The sequence below is a fragment of the Myxocyprinus asiaticus genome, chromosome 9 (assembly GCF_019703515.2).
Source record: "Myxocyprinus asiaticus isolate MX2 ecotype Aquarium Trade chromosome 9, UBuf_Myxa_2, whole genome shotgun sequence".
NCBI lineage: Eukaryota > Metazoa > Chordata > Actinopteri > Cypriniformes > Catostomidae > Myxocyprinus > Myxocyprinus asiaticus.
The window spans coordinates 39,457,076-39,480,219 of NC_059352.1; the positions used below are offsets into that span (position 1 = coordinate 39,457,076).

At 38.0% G+C, this 23,144-nt stretch overlaps 2 protein-coding genes across 4 annotated transcripts in view; both read left to right on the forward strand.

Annotated features, from left to right (window-relative positions):
• The first annotated feature begins 84 nt into the window (after nt 1-84).
• On the forward strand, nt 85-6,588 carry zdbf2 (zinc finger, DBF-type containing 2). 2 transcript variants are annotated; one of them, XM_051706228.1, is made up of 7 exons: nt 85-510; nt 1,144-1,232; nt 2,782-2,826; nt 2,957-2,990; nt 3,181-3,277; nt 3,534-3,661; nt 3,883-6,588. In XM_051706228.1, the coding sequence occupies exons 3-7, from the start codon at nt 2,790-2,792 to the stop codon at nt 6,341-6,343; spliced, it is 2,757 nt and encodes a 918-aa protein (XP_051562188.1). In that variant the 5' UTR covers nt 85-510; nt 1,144-1,232; nt 2,782-2,789; the 3' UTR covers nt 6,344-6,588. The 2 variants fall into 2 exon arrangements, with proteins under 2 accessions (XP_051562188.1, XP_051562189.1); XM_051706229.1 differs by having other exon boundaries at nt 85-477.
• Nucleotides 6,589-7,420: 832 nt separating this feature from the next.
• adam23a (ADAM metallopeptidase domain 23a) overlaps nt 7,421-23,144 on the forward strand; it is a 41,291-nt gene continuing 25,567 nt past the window's right edge. For both annotated transcript variants that reach the window (XR_007898053.1, XM_051706236.1), the window contains exons 1-11: nt 7,421-7,766; nt 8,613-8,833; nt 10,213-10,289; nt 10,533-10,596; nt 10,700-10,782; nt 14,105-14,168; nt 16,410-16,482; nt 16,582-16,667; nt 16,816-16,881; nt 17,115-17,183; nt 17,270-17,436. Coding sequence is in view for 1 of the 2 variants with exons in the window: in XM_051706236.1 (XP_051562196.1) it covers nt 7,688-7,766; nt 8,613-8,833; nt 10,213-10,289; nt 10,533-10,596; nt 10,700-10,782; nt 14,105-14,168; nt 16,410-16,482; nt 16,582-16,667; nt 16,816-16,881; nt 17,115-17,183; nt 17,270-17,436 (1,049 nt within the window). In the remaining variant the exon portion in view is untranslated. The remainder of the gene's footprint in view (nt 7,767-8,612; nt 8,834-10,212; nt 10,290-10,532; nt 10,597-10,699; nt 10,783-14,104; nt 14,169-16,409; nt 16,483-16,581; nt 16,668-16,815; nt 16,882-17,114; nt 17,184-17,269; nt 17,437-23,144) is intronic.

The window sequence follows — 23,144 nt, forward strand, 5'->3', positions numbered from 1 at the left end:
TTAAGGGTTTTGACTGGCCTGTACTGGTGAAAAGAAAAAAAGCGAGCTATCTGGTAACTTTTTAGAAGGAAACAAATATATATATGCATGAAATTCATGTGGGAAAACATGGAAATCTCAGGTATACAGTTCTGATGTCCTGGCCTGGAGAAGTCATTGTTCTTGTTCTAAACTTTAACCAGCTAGAAATGGCTTCATGTGATTGCAATCTCTATAAATTTATTTAAAATATACTACGTTTGTTTCATAAACTATTGGAAAAGTCATAGGTCAAGAAGTCTAGGAAACCCCGTACATAGTCTTGTATATTTATAGTATGTTATCATTAGGGTAGAGTCTGAAACTTCAATGAAGGTCAAAATCCAGCTCTTACTTTTATTACTGGGCGGGTTCCCACGACATGCTGTCACGTCACTCCGGCAGATCTGCCAAATGCGGAGACCGATGGGATCAAAGTGGAACAACATTTACCATCAGGTGAAAAGAAGATGAAGACTGCAACCTCACCATGTCTGTATATTTTGTAGTTTATAGTTATGTGCATATTTACCATGTCACTTTCCATTTGTCATGTTAAGTATCTATATAGCTTGCTAAGTTAACTAGCATAACATGCTAGCTCAAACAACATTTTCCGCGACCATGAACAACGCATGTAATATTAAACCGTGGATAAAAATCGAAATTATTTACATTTGCGTTTTAAGTATAAATGGGTTTGTCTGGCGATATTTGAACACGCTATTTTATTTACCGGGTTTGTGAGTACAGGCCGGTGTCTTGAAAATGTATGATACTCATCAGGATGTGCTACCAACACCATATTCGCATAGTTTTAGGGTTTGGGATGAGTAGTTAAAAGCTGGTCCTTAAAGAACATTGGAAATTAATGACGAGATCATTACATGTTATTAAGACTTTTAAAAAGCAGTAACTGATGTAAAATACAAACCATACTGGAGTTGTCTGTATTAATTGGGTTATTTGCAGAACAGTGCAAAAGTAGTGTCTGAATTGTATTAATGTATCTTTTGTCCTCGATGTATTATTTCGTATTAAATATCTAACGATAGAGTAGTGCATGTGCAAAAGACTATGTAAGCGTCGTATTCTAATTCAAATTTATGGATCCTTTATCTGTAGATGCGACTTTTAACTTATTACACGTGGCTGTACACACACATGTGGCGATGTGACTCGCAAACTTTAGTCAAGCCATCTCCTCCATGTAGGTGAGTACAAAAATTCTGTTTATTTAATAGGATGTTCTTTGTACTAAGGTTGCACGATTTTAATGTGCACAAATTTACACACTCTCCTTCAAGTCGGATAAAGTTTTACAGTATTTGCTGGCAATGAAATGTTTCTAAAAAAAAAATACAAAAAAAAGAGGGAGAAAAATATAAACATGTACACTGGTGGCCAAAAGTTTAGAATAATGTACAGATTTTGCTCTTATGGAAAGAAATTGGTACTTTTATTCACCAAAGTGGCATGCAACTTATCACAATGTATAGTCAGGACATTAATAACATGAAAAATTACTATTACAATTTGAAAAAAAATGTTCAGAACTTCTTAAACTACTTCAAAGTGTTCTCATCAAAAAATCCTTCTGGTGCAGCAGTGACAGCTTTGCAGATCCTTGGCATTCTAGCTGTCAGTTTGTGCAGATACTCAGGTGACATTTCACCCCACACTTCCTGTAGCACTTGCCATAGATGTGGCTGTCTTGTCGTGCACTTCTCACGCACCTTACAGTCTAGCTGATCCCACAGAAGCTCAATGGGGTTAAAACCCATAACACTCTTTTCCAATAATTTGTTGTTCAATGTCTGTTTCTTTGCCCACTCTAACCTTTTCTTTTTGTTTTTCTGATTCAAAGGTGTCTTCCCATAAGTCTTGCACCCCTGAGTCTTCTCTTTACTTTTGTTCATGAAACTGGTGTTGAGTGGGTAGAATTCAATGAAGCTGTCAGCTGAGTGAGGCATTTATTTCTCAAACTAGAGACTCTGGTGTACATATCCTATTGTTTAGTTGTACATATGGCCTTCCACATCTCTTTCTGTCCTTGTTAGAGCCAGTTGTCCTTTGTCTTTGAAGACTGTAGTGTACACCTTTGTATGAAATCCAAAGTTTTTTTTGGCAATTTCAAGCATTGTATAGCCTTCATTCCTCAAAACAATGATTGACTGTTGAGTTTCTAGAGAAAGCTGTTTCCTTTTTTTTTTTTTTTTTTTTTTGCCATTATTGACCTCAAGACATGCCAGTCTATTGCATACTGTGGCAACTCAAAAACAAACACAATGTTAAGCTTAATTTAATGAACCAAATAGCTTTTAGCTGTGTTTGATATAATGGCAAGTGATTTTCTAGTACCAAATTAGCAATTTAGCATGATTACTCATGGATAAGATGTTGGAGTGATGGCTGCTGGAAATGGGGCTTGTCTAGATTTGATCAAAAATGACTTTTTTCAAATAGTGATGGTGCTGTTTTTTTACATCAGTAATGTCCTGACTATATTTGTGATCAGTTGAATGACACTTTGGTGAATTAAAGTGCCAATTACCTTCTGAAACAGCAAAATCTGTACATTATTCCAAACTTTTGGCTGCCAGTGTATATAAATTATTAAATGTATAAGTAGTGGAATGTCAAAACTGTGCAAAACAGGAATGCAGTGTGCAATATGATGTCACTCACTGTCTGTGTATGTGATTTTGGTTACACTTTCCATTAATGAATGAACCTTATTAAGTGTTATCCTGATCCCCCCAGACAGTACAATGCCCATGGAGGAGGGACCTCAATCATCTGCTAAAAGTAAGGCTCTTTAAAATCACACATCTCATTTTGCATTTTTTTTTTCCACTTGCAAAGACTGTTTTTGAGCAGATGGCATGATAGTGTGAAAACACTGAGTGGACACATGTGAATGTTACATGTTTTCTAGATGCAGAGAGGCATCCAGCTGATATGGCCACCCTGTGAGTTATCATATGATTAACATAACTTACCAACTCAAACTGAAAATAAATTCAGCATTTGTAGCAATACACTAGCCATGCCATTATGTGTAGTAGTAATTAAATCAGACCTAACACTACTTTTCCAAGAGTATATTGGTTACATTCACTATATAATCCTATCTAAATCTATTATTTATCTTCCCCAAAGGACTAGTAGAGGGGAAGAGCCTGTTGCCGGTCCTTCTAGGTCCCAAAGACAGGGTTATTGTAGCTGCTGTCAAGTTCTGTACCTCAGTGTGGAACAGGTGCATAACTCTGAGATTCCTATATGATTCATTCCATTTTAATTACTTAAGGTTAAGGTTTGGTTTAAACTTGGATTTGTAGTTTCCTTTGGAGAATACATAGCTAATACAAACCACTACCAGATATATAATACATATTATAGTACATTTATATGTCAGTGGATCTCCTAATGGCTTGAAGATTCTTCTATCATATTTTTATTATGACTTCATTTAGGGTATTGTAACTGTAAGCAATTGTTGTTGAATCCTGTAGCACATCTTGAGTGCCCAACATAGAGAAGTGGTGCGAGCTGCTCGGGCTAATGTATCTTCTGGGAGTTTGTTAGAAAGATTCCTCCAGGATGTGCTTCACCATCATCCCCATCGCTACAGTGATACACGGTATGCCTGGATGTACCCCCAGCACTGCATATCAAATTTATCTTATTTAGCCTTATTGACTTGCATATTTGGATAACATATTAACCATTTAATTTTTATGAGAAAATATTTGCTGTCTTTGACAATTTTTAATTTGATACTTTTTAGTTTGAATAATAATAATAATAAAAAAAAAAAACATATTATTATTATTATTATTTTTTTTTTACGTTTTTCTGTAGGCCTACCCATGCTGACCTACCTTCTCTCGCCACCCCACCTATTCCAAAAGAGGTGCTATCGGAGGTGTACTGTGGATCAGATGATGATGGTGTCTCTGTTGGGACACGTGAGGAGATGCCTACCTCTGATGAAGAGTCCTGCCAATTGCTGCAAATTGTAGCCTCAACTCCAGCAGTGAAGACTGAACATACTGCAACTACACATGTACAAACTGCTTCCCAAATAGGGAAAATGGTGCCTGAACTACCTCCTTCTGAAAAGAGTTCCCCCACACAAGGATTTTTGCACAGGACTAGCGGCTCTGCCAATGACAAACCACATACATTACAATTTATATTACCCATTCAGAGAAAAAGTTCACAAACACACCCCTCTGGAGATCCCTGTGCTTCAGGATGTCCACCAGTCACCAAGGCTGGAGACATTGAACACGGAAAAGCACACAGGAAAACCAGTAGGGATAAAGAGGGGAATGACTCCATTGCAGCTTCCCAAACCCCACCAGCTGTGAAGTGCATTACCTCAAAGGACCAGCCTGCAACCTTTCGATCAGTGGTTGAGGAATCCACAGTGTGGACTTCCGCACTGCCACCTTGGAAAGGCCCCCATAGGGAACAAACATTTAGTCATCTATCTGACCAAATTCGAGATGTGATAGAGGAGGTTATTGAAAAGCACTGTTATGGCCACAGTCTCAAAGTCGACCAGCAAGAGGACGATGGCAGCATTCTTCTGAGTCCTCAGTCTAGGAGTGAATCCAAAGGCAGCGAAGAATGGGACAATGCGATACAGATGGCTTTGGGAAAAGCAAAGGGTGAGGAGAAGAATTTAGCAGAGTTACTGGAAGTGCATACAAACCTTGAAGACCAAGGATACCAGACTCAACTGGACACAGCCCTGAACACTGTTATGATGAGTATGGAAACAGAGCCTGAGGGAACCAAGGAGAGTGCTGCTGAGGAGGTATTTCCCAATCTTCCTCACATACCAGAGTCCTTTGTTGGAAAAACATGGACACAGGTGATGTTTGAAGATGACATGAAGATAGATTCCATAGTGAGAGAGTTCCAACAAGGTCAATTCCGTTGCTATTTTGATAGTGAATCCTTGGCTAGGTTTGGAAAACACCATAAAAAAAAGAGAAAGAACAGGAACCAGGGGAAAAAAGCAAAAGCAGATACTGCAGGATGGGAGCCTGCAGATATTCTTCCTCTCATGGAGCACAATGAGGAAGACCCAAAACTTCCAGCTGTTTTGTTGAAGAGAACAAGACAAAAAAATTTCAGACTAGCATCACGTTGCCAAGTGGTAAAAGTAAGCCACGGCACACAAACCATCCCCCTAAGTTGTCCTGTGGTGCGCCTGAAATCAACACAAGAAACATTTACCTCACCGCACAGCCACAAGTCCCAGCAATGTCCTAGCCCTGAAAGGACCCCTAACATGAAGACCAGACTTTGTGCATTGAAGCTTCCTGCTTCTTATTGCAAGATCATGACTCCTATACAGCCCAAAACTGTGGTCTATGTGCTTTCTTCCCCAGATGGGGGTCAAGGAATTTCCAAGCCCACCCCTGCTAAGAAAGCAGGGAGGAAGCGAAAGTCATGTGACAGCAATGTTTCCCTAAAGTACAAGTACAAAAAGACACCTCTTAAGTACTATGACCCTTTGACCAACAGGATCTTGAAAAGCCCACCAAAAGGGATGCCTTCTCTCACCAATTCCAAATCTCTTTCACACGTCCGACAGTTATTCCGTAGCCTTAGCCCAGATATTAACAATGAGAGGCAGAGCCTGGGGCAAGGGCATTCATCAGGAGGCTCTCGGATGGGTCGTGGCAGGAGCAGCATGGTTGATCTATGTACCTCTACCTCAGGCTCTTGTCTGGAGAGCGGTGGCACCTCTGAGCCTGGTTCTTCTTTGGCTAGCAGTCGTAAAGCTTTGTTCAACCGCTCCTCTCTCTCAAGTACCAGTTGTTTCCTTCTGGGACACCTTGCACCATCTGCCTCCCACATGGATGACTCTTCTAAAGGACTTCCTCGCTCTTGTGCAGGGAGTTCCTATATGGTTGGAGGATCGGAACAAGAGCAACACCACAAACAAACACAAGATGATCAAACACCAATCAGACGTAGCTCACGGAAGGCTGGACCTTTGAATCCAGCCAAGAGACCACCAGTACCCCCTTACAGGACCAAGAGAAAGTCCACCAAACCACAGCCCAAAGCAAAATCTCAGGGCACTCTCCAGCGAACAGTTAGTCCCTGCATATCTGTAGAATGTAGGACATCTCCCAGAAACAAGAGCCCTGCTATGGCCTCACTTAGATCATCATCTTCCTCTAAACTGGCAATTCAGCCTGTCATTACACCCTCTTCGAAACAAATACATACAATGCTCAGTGCCAGTCAGCAGAAGAGGGTGAGGGGGAGGACCACAACTGTACATATAGCAGACTGAACGTTATCAGACACCAGCTATTAGCATAAGCTGTCTGTTCTTCAAATGCTGTATTGGTTTGCACAGTTGAATTTCAGCTGACTGTTTCTAGTTGAAGTTCATTGTTTTGTCAGTATATATTAGTTTGTTTGTCATATCATGTGTTTTCTAACTTGTAATGATTATATTTTTACGTTTATAATGGGTATTTTTCTCTAAGATTGATATTGCTAGTTGTAAATTAAATTTTTATGAATATTTAATAAGTTGTTTATTATGTAGTTGTCTTTCCTAAATATCTAAAGAGCATATGTTTCTTTTATTGGGTTTGACACTATTTATTGTCTTCAAAATATTAATACTAGCACATGCAAAAATACACATACACCACCCTTTACCCTAAAGTAAAGAAGTAGTGTGGAGGAAAAAAAATATATAGGGAAGAGGCAAACAGGAATCGGTAGAAGTAGGCCATGAATTAATGTTTGCTCTCACTGCAGAGATACATTTCGTTTTCTGTGCATATTACTTCAGATAACACTTTTCCATATATTTGTAAGCCAAGAGCCAAGAACTGTTACCACAAAGTTGAAAGCACACAGTTCTTTAGAATGCCAGGGAATTAATGGAATAGACAAACATGTTAAATAAAATATGGTGTCCACAAACTTTTGGCCTATAGTGATAGTGATGTTCCAATTGGTTAGAAATACACACAATTTTAAGTATTGCACTTCATTTACTGTCCTTTTTGGGTTTGACATGCAAAAAGTGATTGAAAAATAAGAAATGTAAGAAAAATAACTTAATACTTCACCCAAAATTTACAATTCATTAAAGATTCAGCGAGTCTGTACATATGTGATTCTGACACTGCCACACTTTCAAGGACAAAATTCCTGAAATTGACTAATGGCTTGATTTTACATTAGCAACAGTTTTGTTGTAGGTTTTGGGGTAGTGAATAGTAATTCTAGTTTTGTTAATTAATAACAATAGAAGACAATCGTAAGTTCCCATCAGATAGCTAGGTAAGCATGAGTGTGTACGAAGTGAGGATGCTTGACGCGTCAACGCAGCAGAAGCGGAGATGCACTGCGCAATCGCACTGGCTTTCCTTAAGATGTAAGCTGCTTGGCCACCGCCTTCCATCCACCCGTGCTGCCACCTCTTCGCCTTCTTCCCAGTCCTCCCCACCCCTCAGCATCCCAACCGCGTTACCCTCCCTCAGTCTCTGATGCTGCATGAAGGATTTCTTTCTTTTCCCGCGGGAAACGCGAAAAAAATCCAGCATTAATCGCTATCACGATAATGGACCGCGACGCTCGCTGTAAATTAACGCGCTAATGCCTTCAAATATGAATCATGCGTCTGATATTCCATCTGTGTCTGCTCGCTAGCATATTTATTTCCGTGCTGTCTTCAATCGCCTCCACCTTAACGGGTATGTATTATGCACAGCATGTGTAACTTATTTTATTTTTGACAGCTGGATTTTCCATTTATATAATACAACGTCTTTACTGGATGTTTGTTATACGTTAGTACATTAATATTGAGATATGTTTTTTCAACTCCTTTCGCTGCGGTAGGAAATCCCTGCTTCTCTTTTTATAAATACGCAGGTTCTATTTCTGGAGAGGGTGTCATATAGGCTTTGCTTGAGCAACCTCCATTACTTAACTGTGTTTATATGTAACAATCTATGCAGAGAGAGGTAAAAGCTTTTGAAGGCCTCTCTGTGGGTTGACAGCACCATTAGTACGGTATTGGGAAGATGGTCACCCAGCATCCGGATTCACTAAAGCGCGCTGAATCTAAACTCGATTACCATGAAAATAGATTATTATGAGCTCACATAATGGGCGTCTAATGCATTTATAATTCGGATATCAGTTATCAAGATATGGCTGATGATAAAGTTGGGGGGAAAAAATATATAACTATATTTTGTCAATATCTCTTATTTCTCTGTTGCTATTACATATCATGTCTCTCCCTCTCGTCCATCTTAAATGTGGGCTCAGATTTCAGTGTATTAACTTGGTGATCTACTTGCCAAGCCCCAGTCGTACCTCCGTTCGATACACTGAGATCTGCATAAGCGCATGGGATCTGTGCGCAGTTTCTGTGCGCGCGCTCTCTCTCTCTCTCTCTCTCTCTCTCTCTGCAGCATCACAGGGCTGCAACTGCTGGCACAAGTTCATATATAATTGACAGGATCCCTCTCTGAGATGGAGACCGTAAAGCAGTAAACATTTATTCTGGTGCTGTTTCCCCTACCCTGCAGTTTCCAGCTCCGTGCAGTATGAGGATCTCAGGGATCAGCACGTGTCTGAGACCCCGCGAGAAGCGGCAGCAGCAGCGCCGGACAGTTTCACGCGAAAATCGGGTGAGCACGAGGTCACGATCACCTATCCCTCGCGGCTCATCTACTACTTAAATGAGGAATTGGAAAGCGCGTGTCATGATCTGGACACTCGCGCGCGGAACCAAGCCGGCGATGGACAGGTGAGTCGCGAGTCTGTCTCTCAGGGGTCAAGGGTCAGTGCAGTAGAGGACCCCCTAAAACTGCATATTTTAGCCCTCACTAATGTGGCCCAATTTAGCTAACTGAGAACATGTGAAAAAATAAATCCTTTGAAAAAAAGAGAATTAATAATTTAACAGGACATTTTTCTTTATTTGATGAAATTGAAAATGTATCTTGTTTTAAGGATTTTTAAGATATTTTTACAGAAAAGCAATACCAAAATTATCATCATGATTAACATTTTTGCCCTTATATCAAAGGCATAATAGAGGAAAAAAAAAGATCTAACAGATTTTCTTGATTTTATATATATATTATAAAGAAAATCTGTTAGATATATCTTTCATATATATATATATATATATATATATATATATATATATATATATATATATATATATATGATTGTGCCTGGTAATAGGTTCATGTACAGTAAAATGGCTAGAAATAGCATTTTAGCTTAGCATAAAGCCAGATGTTCTCATGACAATTTACACAAGGTTTATTTCTATTTCTGCTGCTCCAAACTTATTTAAACGTACTTCTCTGTCTGCTCGTATGAATGTAACACATCTTAAGTGTTTCACCGCTGTTCAAACGCTCTTTGAATCACATCATTAATCTGGATAAATGTTTTCCAGCTGAATAAGACTAAATATTAAATGGAACAAATTACAATAAAATGCAAAGTAATCTCTTAAGTAATCAAAATACTTCTTGAATGTAACTGTATTCTGATTAACAACATTTTAAATTTATATTTTGTATTTTAAATACGTAATCCCGTTACATGTATTCCGTTTCTCCCTAATCATGTAAGCTGATGAGTTGAATCAAGTGTGTTAGATAAGGGAGACATTCAAAAATTTGCATTGTTGTGGAGTTTGCAGGAGGATAGAGAAATACTGTTCTAGTGTGAGGGAGCTGCTGAGAATGGTGCATTATGTCCGGTGCTGAGATATGATCCAGGTTTGCCACCCCTCCCTCACAAATCTAATGCAATTTCTGCAGTTTTCACTCCCCTCAACAGGGACTAACAGTACCAAGCAGACGTGGTGGGATCGCTTTGTGCATACACCTTACTTTGTTCTGCAGTATTTTTGCCATAAAACAGCACAGCTTTGTGATTTACGTTTGTGTGTAGCTCTAGAGCAAATGCTTTATCTATAGATGCTCTTATAGAGATATGCTTGTTGTGAATGTGACTTAACTTGTCTGCAATACTCACATTTTCACAGAAAGATTTTTTCTGAATAGCACATTTAACAGATCTTGCTTTGGAGACTTGATTTATATGCCAACATATGTTTGTTTTGTGACGTGTGTATAAGCCCTTGTTTATCTCCCATGACTGCAGGAAGTCCACCTGGCCCAAGCAAGTTTCCAGCTGGAAGCCTTTGGGTCCACATTCACTTTGGACCTTACTTTGAACAAGTAAGTGAGAGAGAGAGATATAGCAAAGACAAGGATCACTGTTGAGGTGATGTGGATCCTACAGGTCCGGAGGTCCCACAGCTAGAACATTTGATACAGAAGATAGTGTTTTTTTACCCAGGACACAGAGGTGCCCAGGATTTAAAGCAGTTGTCTTGTTGTTTTATTGAGATTATAGTGCTTGATTCAATGGATAATTAATAAGAGATTGCCCCACTGAATAACCTCACCCTTTTATTTTAGTGATCTGTTGTCTTCAGACTACATGGAGATCCACTATGAAAAGGATAAGCCAGTTCTCTCCAGGGTAAGACACACTAGTATCAAACAGACCCCTAAAAATAGACCAAATCAGAATGTGTTGTTTTACTACAGATTGCATTAGCACTGATGGATGTGCATTTGTTTAGGGTGGGGAACACTGCTACTACCATGGCCATGTAAGAGGAAAAGAGGAGTCCCATGTAGCTCTATCCACCTGCAATGGGCTTCAGTAAGAAACCTTTATCTTTTTTTTTTTTTTTGTATGTCAGATAAAGAGAGAGAAAGGAGACCCACTGTGAGGCCAGATGGCAGTTGGTACACATGAAAAGATTTGAATGTCATCATGTTAGTGTGTGGTTGAGTGTCACAGAGTGCAGCCAAGGGAAAAAGTAGACATGTTTGTTAGCTTATAAAAGCATAGTTTTCTTGTCTCTGTCAGCAGGACTGGGCAGGGTAATGCTATATACCGTGCAATGGTAGAAATGTGTCAGTGTATTTATACTCTGGTAAATACACTGCCTGGCCAAAAAAAAAAGTTGCCAATTGGATTTAAATAAGCAGATCCTTAAGAGCCTATGACTGGATCATTATTGCAGTGATTAATATGTTTCAGCTGGCAACAATTCTTTTAACCCTAACTGATGCAGAGTGCAGCTTCTCATTTCTTAAACAACCATGTCAGAAGACGGATCCAGTGGTTGTGGAAAAGATGTTACTGTGTTTCAGATGGGGCAAATTATTGGCCTACATCAAACAAAGAAAACACAAGGAGATTTCTGACATCACTGGAATTGGGTTAAGAACTGTCCAAAGCATTATTAAAACCTGGAAGGTTAGTGGTGAAAAGTCAGCTTTACGGAAGAAAAAATCTTGAATGATCATGATCAGAGATCACTAAAACGCTTTGTGAAGTCACATCATAAAAAATCGACAGTAGAACTCACGGCTATGCTTAATAGTGAATGTAAGAGCATTTCCACATGCACAATATGATGAGAACTAACAGAATTGGGACTTAACAGCTGTGTGGCCACAAGAAAGCCACTTGTTAGTGAGGCTAATCGGAACAAACAACTTCAATTTGCTAGGGAGCAAAAAGATTGGACTGTGGAGAAATGGAAAAAGGTCATGTGGTCTGATGAGTCAGAGTCTGATTTACCCTATTCCAAAGGGATGGGCACATAAGAAGGTAAGCACATGAAGCGATGCACCCGTCATGCATAGTGCCCACTGTACAAGCCTCTGGAGGCAGTGTTATGATCTGGGGTTGCTTCAATTGGTCAGGTTTAGGCTCAGCAACGTTATGCGGCAATAAAATGAAATCAGCTGACTACCTGAATGTACTGAATGACCAGGTTATCCCATCAATGGATTTTTTTCTTCCCTGACAAATTCCGGGACAACAATGCCAAGATTAATCAGCTCAAATTGTGAAAGAGTGGTTCAGGGAGCATGAGGAATCATTTTCACACATGAATTGGCCACCACAGAATCCTGACCTTAACCCCGTTGAAAGTCTTTGGGATGTGCTGGAGAAGACTTTATGGAGTGGTTTGACACTCCCGTCATCAATGCAAGATCTAGACCAAAAATGTATGCAACTCTGGATGGAAATAAATGTTGTGACGTTGCATAAGGTTGTCGAAACAGTGCCACGACGAATGCGTGCCGTAATCAAAGCTAAAGGTGGTCCAATTAAATATTATAGTATGCGACTAATTTTTGGCCTGGCAGTGTATATGCACAGCTATCAGTAGGCAGGACTGCTTTACGTTATTTGCATGTAAAAGTGATGAAAGTAATTGGAGTAATGTCAAAATGCATAGCGGATATAAGGTCAAAATTCAAGACAAGGAAGAACTTGTTATCTTTATGTTACAACCCATTTAGGGTGATGAGGTTACATAAATTGGACCACAACAAAGGGAATTATTATATATATATATATATATAATTTTTTTTTTTTTTTTCTTGGAGGCAAAGAATTCAGGAGAGAGCAAGGCTAACACAATAAACAAAAACAAAACTAACTCCCAAAGAGAAACTAAATTTCTTAACAAAAAGGAAATATACAGTACTGTGCAAAAGTTTAGGCACTTGTGAAAAATGTTGCATAGTGAGGATGTCACAGTTTTTCTTGGTTGTTGGCAGATAGGATGTACCAAGCTTCTTGGAGAATTCACCACAGTTCTTCTATCTATTTAGGCTGTCTCAATTGCTTCTGTCTTTTTATGTAATCTCAGACTGACACGATGTTCAGTGGGGGGTTGTGTGGGGGCCATGATATCTGTTGCAGGACTCCCTGTTCTTCTGTTCTGATCTTTTCTATTTGCAAAAGAAATGTTTGGGAGTCTAACATTTATATTTCCTATTGACACACTAAAGCTGAAGATATAAATAACTATCTTAAGATAAATGTTTTTGTGAAACATCTTATGTGCCTTTTGACTTTTGCACAGTACTGTAGATATACAAATTACAATTAGTACCTTGACTTCCTTTCTACCGAGAAGCTGGAGAAAAAAACATGTAGTACAACATAAATGGCACCCTACCACCTTCTGCTTCCTTAAACTTTACGATATCTATTTACAATTTATATACATTCAAGAGGTTTATTATGGGACAATTTATCTTTTAGCAATGACACAACAATGAAAATCACATGTTCTAAAGGCCTTTGTATAACAGAGGCAATGCGATAATGTGAAACGAATCACAGACAAATGGCCATTTCACATTAAAAGCAAGGCAAATGATCGCCGTTAACACATTCACACCTTTACAATAGATGTTGCTATTCGACAAGCATATTTACCCTGGTACGGTACGTGGAGGACAGCACCTTTCAGCTGGTCTGCCCTCCACCAATCCAAATGAAAAGAAGAACTTCTTGTTCTTCTTGTTCTTCTTCGCTCCATGTGTGAATGGCTTCATAGGACCCCATTGTTTCAATTAAAAATGTTAATCACAGCAAGAACATTTTGCAAAGTTGTGCAAAAAAAATGCCGCCAATGTGCAGGTTAGCTCAAAACTCAACAACAGATACACTGAAATAAGGTAAACAGCTCACCCTACAGGTGGCAGCAGACTCTTTTATCCCTGCCTTCTGGATGTCACTTATCAGAGACCAATTAGGACATTGCTGTTCTAAAAAGGAGATAGACAGGAGAGAAAGAGAGAGAGACACCGAGAGTAACATAGCAACTGGGTGCATTAATATAGAATGTGCAGTCACAAGTATAGGTTTATAGGTATTTTACAACAGCTTTGAACGTAGCTCATCCAAATCAGAATTTAGAGTCGGAACCATTCGTTTTTTATTTAATTTACTGCAAAAATACTATATTGTAATGTATATTATATAAAATAACTTATAATGTAGCATGATATAAGATTTTGGGTATACTGCCCACCCCTAACTGACGGGTAATTTAGCTCGTTGTGGTTTTATCATTCCTTATCCTTGTATCTTGTTTTTGATTGACATCCCCTATGGACCATCCATCCTCCTCTAACTTCACCTCATTTCTTGTGGTTCACTCTTTCAGTGGGATCTTTGATGATGGTAATTTTATTTATATCATCGAACCTATGAAACAGACTCACACAGCGGTAAGATTACAATTTGCTTTGCAGTTTATAATATTTCCAGTTTTATTCTTCACACAACTTAGGCCTGTTTCACACAGCACATGTAAGCAGCACTTAAGTGGTGTGGTGAGGTCAACTGATAGTGGATTTTGCAGATACCAATAACTAAGGTGGTGAAAAAGGCAGATTACCGATTAATCGGCCAATAGTTTTTAAAATAGATTTATAGAATGATTTATAAATAATGTCTTAGTCTTTCCTTACTATGACATTCACAGACACAGAGGCTACAAGAGTCCAAAATGAATACAATTCCAGATGTAGTTTATTGTTCAACCAAAATTCCAATAATAATCAGAAAAAAATTACGATTTGGTGCATAATGTGGGACTTTTAACTATAAATGAGCCATTGACACTCAGGGGACTCTTATTTTGAAATGGTGGAGACTTGGGTCCCTTACAAGGCTCTATTAACCAAATTAAGCTATATATATATATATATATATATATATATATATATATATATATATATATATATATATATATATACATCTGGGGCCGGTTGCACCAGCTAAACATACGTTACAACTTAGCCTGGTTGTGGCGTAAATGGGCACTAAGTCACAATTTACGCTCTACTAAATATTTGAGCGTTGCACCATTAAACATAGGTAGAACGTAAACCTACCTATAAACTAAATATTTACAGAAGCCTCTGACCAGGAGTAATGGATGGAATAATAAAGCAGACTCATTTAATGACATCAGTGAGTTCATGTTTTGGTTGACAGGCTTCAGTCCTTTTGACATATGATGGTGTTGGCATTTACACTAGTTTACATTTACTGGAGAAAACATTGACTTCTTCAGCATGAAACCAATCTAATGGTGCACTTTCCTGTGTACTCCACCCGGTGTCAAGTTGCAACATATGCGAAATAGATATTAAAATGAATAAATGTCTATTTTTCCAGCCTGTTGTATTAGAATTTATTTATTTATTGTCTCTTATTTATTTTAGATACAGTTATTGAATATTGTTATTTACATAAGCTAAATATATCATTAATGAAATCTTGTTTTATTACGTATCATATTTCAATGGGGATATCATTTATTACAGCTGACAGTTATGAGCAAACAAGGTTTGAATAAGCACAAACTGAAATTCACGGCTGTTTAACACTTCTGTGTACAAATTTGAAAACTGCTTATTGGATCAATTAAGGTAAACTTCATATTATGCGACTACGCATTACTTTACAGAGAGCTTACGACCTACTAGTTAAGTCTTGCCTTAAGAACAGGTGGTGCAACCAAATTAAGCACTGACTTAGTTACAAACTAACTAGTAGTTACCAAGCCCTTAGTGTGAACTTTACGTCCCAACTTAAGTGAGACCTTACGCATAGCTGGTGCAACCCTACCCAGATGAAGAGTTTTGTGTGTGTGTGTGTGTATATATATATATATATATATATATATATATATATATACACTTTGCCAGATGAGGTTTAATGAGGAATAAGATTTATTATTTTCACAATATATGAAGTTTGAGACCAGATGTATTTGCTGACGGGGCGTGTTTTCATATAGTCACATTTTTCATTCCATGTCCTTCAATAAAGATACTTGATTCTACTCAAAATAAAGAAACTTGATCTAATCAAAATAACAAAATATGCATTGAAGTGAAGATAAAAATATTGATGAATATTGTCAATGATGAAAGATTGAGGATCATGGAGAAATAATATGAAAAAACGTATCTGCAACTATCAGCATAGATTTTTGCAGATAACCGATTAATCGGTAAAACCGATATATCGGTCTACCTCTAGTGCGTATTTAATTTGGTGCCTATATTAACAGGTTACATCTTTCAAACTGCACACGTAATTTGCATAATTTGGCAAATTGGTAAATGTTATCCCCCCCCTTCTCATATAAAATTTGATTTCATGACAATCAAGTTTCTAATACTTCTAAATAGCTCACTCACGATAACCATTTTATAGTTCATGGTGTTAAAAGTAAATACCCAATGTTATAACCTAGAAATCACATTAATTTCTGTATGGAGCTGCAGTTCTGTCACGCAGCAGAAACACTGTCAGTTTGAAAGCACAACACTAGTCTGTAATTATTCACACTATAGCACCGCTTGCATGCTGCTTTCGTGTGTGGTGTGAAACAGACCATAGTAGCAAATTATTTGAAAATGTCACTGTGCATGGTTTGAACTTCAACCTTTTAGGAAACAGAGGCTCGACCCCACACTTTGCAACGCACATCATCGCTCCATATGACCTCTGTCCCAGGTGTCTGGGGTAAGTGTGCCATGGTCTTGTTAACAGTCCCAAAGATATGTGGCAAAATAATATCCACACCCTCATCTCCATGGTTACCTTTGTGTTTGTTTCACTCAGCTGCTGATGACCCAGTTGATGAAAAAGAAGAGGAGAAACGGATTTTTGCTAGCATGCCTTGGCTGAAGAGAAGAAGGAAAAGAGCTGTAAGAAAATGCCTGTCAGCATTTTCCATGGGCTCCTCTGTTTCCATGGAAACATCTATAAACGCTACCATGATTTATGTTTAGTTATATTTTGCTTGCTTGTTTTGTATGTGTTGTTTTTAGTTTATTTGTTTTTCTGTGTTCTTAGATGCCACGTAACATTTTTGAGGAAATTAAGTATTTGGAAATAATGATTGTCGCTGACCACAACACGGTGGGTTTATACACAACACATTACAGGAATTTAGCTCATAAAAGTTTGCCTGAAAATGTCTTTTAATCATTGTTGTAAAATTATTTTGAATCAAAGCACTGATATTAAACATTTTATTATAGAAACTTTCAACTAGAGGGCACTGAATAACAAATGTTTCCATACCTTTAACATAATACAGAAGCTAACTTGCTGTTAATTTGTTGTTGTTATTCTGACCTCTTATTTTACAGTTTAAAAGGCATAAGAGTAAAAAGCATACCCGGAACTCGGCCAAATCAGTGGTCAACTTGGTAGACGCTGTATGTCCGCCTATTAATCGCTGCAAAATACCCCAAAATTAATCTTTTACTGTTTCATCTTGTTAACTTAATAATTTTTCCTTTAGATTTTTAAGGAGCAGCTCAATACGCGGGTAGTTTTGGTTGGTGTGGAGATTTGGACGGACAGGGACCGGATTCCGCTGAGTGTGAAGCCACTGGAAATGTTAAGAGATTTTTCAAAGTACCGACAACAAAACATCAACATAAATGCTGATGCTGTGCACCTTTTCACGTGAGTTCTCTGGATTTAATGATGGTAGTTGTAGCCTAGTGTTTAAGGATGTAAAATAATACCACAAAGTTTGCCAGTTCAGTCCCAAGTAGGGGTAACCTCAAAACTGGAGAGTTGTGTGCTGTGATCACCATCTTACAGAAAGGCTGTTTCTGCAGTTAGTAAATTGTAGGTGGCTGTGGAGAAAAGTGCTAAATTGCAAGACAAAGAGCAATTAACTTTGTTGGATGTTGATTCGTGTTCTGTGATACCACTGAATTCTGAATATTTGTGGGTCATTCTCAAGAGATAGTCCTATTTGTGTGCTATGTCGATGTCATTAAAATGGAACATTAACTTGATTTGTTTTAATTTATTTTTTCATCAGAATATCAGACAATTTGCATGTACTAATTCATCACCATTACATTATAATGGATTATATTGAATAAAAAAAAAATCTTATTCTTTTTTTAAAACTAAATTTAGTTTTGAATGAAATTAAAAAAAATGCTTTCACTGTCTTTAAAGATGAATTTACATGCTTTATGCATTTTTCTTATGTATTTATTAAGATTTTTTGAGCTCAATAATACAACTGTTATTTGTTATAAAATAAAACATTTTGAATGTAATATTAATTCAAGGCATACCTATCTATTGATATTATACAGTAAACAGTGTTGGGTAAGTTACTTAAAAGTAGTAATCAACTACAAATTACTAATTATTTCTCTAAAAATTTTAATTATATTACTTTACTAATGACTTGGATGAAAAGTAATCACATTACTACTTTTAAAAAAAAATTTCACTCAACAAATTCAAAATAATGTCTACATTTCTTCCTTGTACATTGTTACACACAATTCATACTGTCAGCATCTCACATTTCTACTTCTCAGTGACTCGTTACGGGGCCATAATTCAAGTATTCTACATAAATAATATATTAGAAATAAGCATAACCCTTTAATGTACTTAAAAGTAATTAACAGGGTTCCCACACGTCCATGTGCAGTGCAGTTTTCCAGTCATGAAAAAGTCATGGAAAATGAGAAAAATACCTAAATGTCCTAGAAAATAATTATTTGTCCTGGAAAAGATTTAAGTACACTACCGGTCAAAAGTTTAGGGTCACTTACTCATTCTTTATTATTATTATTTTTCACATTTAAGGATAGTAGTTAAGTCATCAAAACTATGGAAGAACAGAAATGGGACTATAGGAATTATGTTGTGACCAAATAAAATCCAAAATAAATCATAACTGTGTTATATTTTAGCATCTTCAAAGTAGCCACCCTTTGCATAGACTTTGCAGAAATGTACTCTTGACATTTTCTCAACCAACTTCTTGAGGTATCACCCTGAGATGCTTTTTAAAAAGTATTGAAGGAGTTACCATCAATACTGGGCACTTATTAGCTGCTTTTTTAGCTGGTCCAATCATCAATTTAAATTTTTTAAATAATTTTTTTTTTTTATTATAACATTTTAGTTTTGTAATGAAATAAATTAATATGTTGGCACAATTATATTTTTGTCTACAAAACTAATTTCAAACATTTAAGCATACGCCTTCAGATCAAAAGATTTTTAAGATCATGAGAAACATTTCAGTCAAGTGACCCCAAACTTTTGAACGGTAGTGTATATAAAACTGTGTGGCTAACATGGTTTTTGTTACATGTACAAAAACGTGGTAACAATTGGGACTCGATATAGGTGTCAAATACACAAATTTGTATAGTTTTGTCAGTGCTTTGGGAAACAACGTCATCGGTTGGTTGCCATGAACGAAGCCCTGTCACGTACATTTTCTGCTCATCTGCTGTCATCTCTGCTTTGCTCCGACAAAATAGTTAAAGTATTCATATAATGAAAAATATGATTTTTTCATTCTAACATTGCTGTTGTGTTAACTACAAAAACATTTGAGTTGTAAACCTTAGAAAATGGTCGATGGGAAGATCACGTGACGCCATGCAAGAAGAAGACGTGTGAGCGACGAGCTCTGCGCACTTTGCTAAATTTTTGATTATTTTCATGTTATAATTTGGTGAAATTTGATACACCCAGTTACACATTTGCTCTTTGAGGCAAAACATGGCAAAGAAGTCAAAATCATCGGGCTCTGGAGACATTAAAAGACACTTACGTGTTCAGGATGAAAGCCCCGACAGGGGACTCGATTTGGATGGCGCGGCGGGAGAGGTGATCCAGCGGCAGTTGTCCAACATGTCGGTGATGTAGACGAAGGTTCTTGCTGACTTGGAGGATCTCGTTGTAATACGTCGATCGATTACGGCGATGGAAATAAAATTCTCTGAGATAGTTACAAGAGTGCTGGATGCTGAGAAACGAATCGATTATTTGGAGTCTTCAGAGGGGGCATTAACCGCTAATCCGCCTGCGACCAAAGTTGATTTGGAACGTATTCTTGAAAAGCTTGAAGATCTTGAGAATAGAAGCCGTAGGAATAATGTTCGAATTGTTGGAATTTCTGAGCAGGAGAAGGGCAGAGATATGGTGAAATTTCTAGATGAGCTTTTCCCGAGTCTGCTCGACATAACAGGCCACAAGCTGGAAATCGAGCGAGCTCACAGATTTGCTGAGGGAGACAGGCCTCGACCGATTCTGGCCAGATTTCTGAGATCATCCGATAAAGATCTTGTGTTGTGCCAAGCAAGGAGCAAAGGGAAGCTTTCTTGGAAGAACCATAATATTTTCTTGTTCCCAGACTCTGCGAACTCGACAAGAGAGAAATGCGATCGGTTCAAGGAATGTAAGAAACTCTGACATCAGAAAAAGATCTCGTTTGCTCTGATGTTCCCAGCCAAACTGAGAATAGAAACGAAGGTCGGTTGCAAAGTATTTATATGTCCCAATCAGGCAATGTCTTTTATTGAATCAATGGGTGAGTAAACTGCGTTGGCTCCGCCGAGCGGCTGGAGCTTGTTTTGTTAGTAACACGTTTCCTTGAAGAGACTTTTGCATTGATGAAGGATTACTTTTGCATTGAAGTTCCAGGCCGGTTTGGGGGTGGACACTGTGGATGACTGCAGAATATCTACATGCTCACACAAAGGATGTCTTTATAAAGTTGACGGATTGTGTAAGTCATGGTATATACGTTTATGCAGCCTCCGAGTGAATTGACTCGACCATCCGGGGAACCGGGATGCCGGTTTTGTTTCTTTTTGTATTGGTTCCCCTAGCGGCTGGAGCTTGTTCTGTTGAATAACACTCCTTTGGAACAGCTGTGGATTAATCTGTTCGTTCTTCGTGCTTATTCCTCCTGCTGGCTGGAGTTTGTTTTGTTGAGTAATTTTACGGGACATTGGAATGATTACGTCATCCATTGAACTCATAACAGCCGGCTCACTGATCATTTGTTTGTCTGACTGAGGAAACTGAACGGTTTTATATCAGCTGGAATTTGTTTTGTGGAAGATCACACCTTTGAGACAGTTCTGTGAATGAATCTACATGTCCTTTGTGTTCATTCTTCATATTGACTGGGCTTATTTTACAAAGTATTTTCTGTTATGTAATTTTGCCTCACAATTTGTGAGGCAAAATTGAGCAATCCGATGGCAAAGTTGTCGTGGGGGCTCGTGGGCGTTCATGGACCTTTTGAGTTTAGAGGGATTGTCGCCGGTTGGCGCTGTCGTGCATGGGGAAGCGCACATTTTTCTTTTTTCTGTTTGTTTTGTTCGGGGGGAAGTTCGGGGGTTGATTGTTTCACTAATGGGGAATGTGGTCTGTATAATTTGTTTTTGACACACAATTTATTTTTTCTACTATATGAAAATGTCAGATGTTAATATGAGTGTACTATCTCTCTCCACATGGAATGTGAATGGGTTGGGACACCCCATAAAAAGAAGGAAGGTTATTACTTTTCTTAAACGTAAGATATATGATATAGTGTTTCTTCAAGAAACACATCTCTTCCCGCAGGAAGCTGAAAAAACTGGGAAGATATGGGGTGGACATGTTTTTTTTTTTATTGCTGGCTCAAGTAAGAGCAAGGGAGTCATTATATTGGTAAATAAACATCTACAATTCAAATGTCTCAAACAGATTAAAGATAAATTTGGAAGAGTCATTATTGTTTTAGCCGAAATTCAAGGGCAAAGGTTGATTTTGGCTAATATTTACGCACCTAACGCTGATGATCAGGGCTTTTTTATAGATCTTGAAGGGATGCTGCAAACCGCTAGCATCCCTCATGATATAATACTGGGAGGAGACTTTCATCTTTCGATGGTCCTTGATCATAGTGAAACAAAAGTGTATAAGCCCCCTAGAGCAACATTGACGCTTCACAGGATGTGTAAAAATCTTGGTCTTACAGATATTTGGAGACTTTTGAACCCATCCGGTAGGGACTATACATTTTTTTCATCAGTCCATAAGATTTATTCTAGAATAGATTTTTGTTTTGATATCCAAATCCCTCATTTCATCTGTAGTTGATTGCTCAATTGGAAATATCTTAGTCTCAGATCATGCTCTGGTGAGTATAGAGGTGTTGCCATATACAGAGAAAAAGAAATCATATAGTTGGCGCCTTAATGTGTCCCTTTTGCAAAATCCTGATTTCCAACAAATGTTAAAGACTGAAATCAATGTTTATATGGAGACCAACTGGTCCTCAGTATCCTCTGTGGGCGTGGCTTGGGAGGCATTTAAGGCAGTTCTTAGGAGTCGGATCATACAGTATGCCTCATTCATTAAAAAATCCAAAGCACAAGAACTTGTGGAGTTGGAAGGAAATATTAAAAGTGCCGAGGCAGAGCTGAAGCGCCGAAAGTCATCTGATGGCCTCAGAGAATTGACCCGATTGAAATATAGATATAATACTATTTTGTCATGGAAAGTGGAGTTTTGGTTATTCAGGGCAAGACAGTCATACTTTGAGTCGGGTGACAAAGCAGGAAAACTTTTGGCTAGATATATAAAGCAGAGAGAGTCTTTTCTACCATTCCCTCAGTGAAATCTGCTGGTGGTTTTAAAGAATTCTATTTTGATCTCCATAGTTCCACGTCTTCGTCTACTGATGAAGATATTAGGAACTTTGTGGAACCATTAGATCTCCCTAAACTGACGACTGTGCAAAAAAATTCTCTTGATTCTGAGATAACCTTGGAGGAGCTTGATGAGGTAATTAAAGCCTTGCCTACGGGCAAGGCTCCGGGGCCTGACGGCTTTTCCTCTGAGTTTTTAAAATCTTATACTACAGAACTGGCTCCACTTTTGTTAGAAGTTTATACGGAATCATTAAAGAACGGAAAGCTTCCTCCAACCATGACACAAGCCCGGATCAGTCTGATTCTAAAAAAGGACAAAGATCCAAGCTAGTGTAAAAATTACCGCCCAATTTCCCTGATCCAGTTAGATGTAAAAATGTTATCCAAAATTCTGGCTAATCGATTAAGTAAAGTTATGACATCACTTATACATATAGATCAGGTGGGGTTTATTCGAGGACATAGCTCTTCTGATAATATTAGGCGTCTCATCAATATCATGTGGTCAGTAGCGAATGATCAATCTCCGGTCGCTGCCATCTCTCTTGACGCCGAAAAGGCATTTGATATGGTAGAATGTGATTATCTTTTTAAGATTTTGGAAAGGTATGGTTTCGGGAGTACATTTATTGGTTGGATTAAGTTACTTTATAGACACCCTGTAGCAGTGGTGCAAACAAATGAGTTAAT

What these genes read in the sequence shown, in the direction of transcription:
- zdbf2 (XM_051706228.1), top strand. Translation starts at nt 2,790, where the DNA reads ATGCCCATGGAGGAGGGACCTCAATCATCTGCTAAAA. An exon ending in ACCTCAATCATCTGCTAAAA is followed by an intron (nt 2,827 to 2,956) that starts GTAAGGCTCTTT and finishes CATGTTTTCTAG; the next exon opens with ATGCAGAGAGGCATCCAGCT. An exon ending in TGTACCTCAGTGTGGAACAG is followed by an intron (nt 3,278 to 3,533) that starts GTGCATAACTCT and finishes TGAATCCTGTAG; the next exon opens with CACATCTTGAGTGCCCAACA.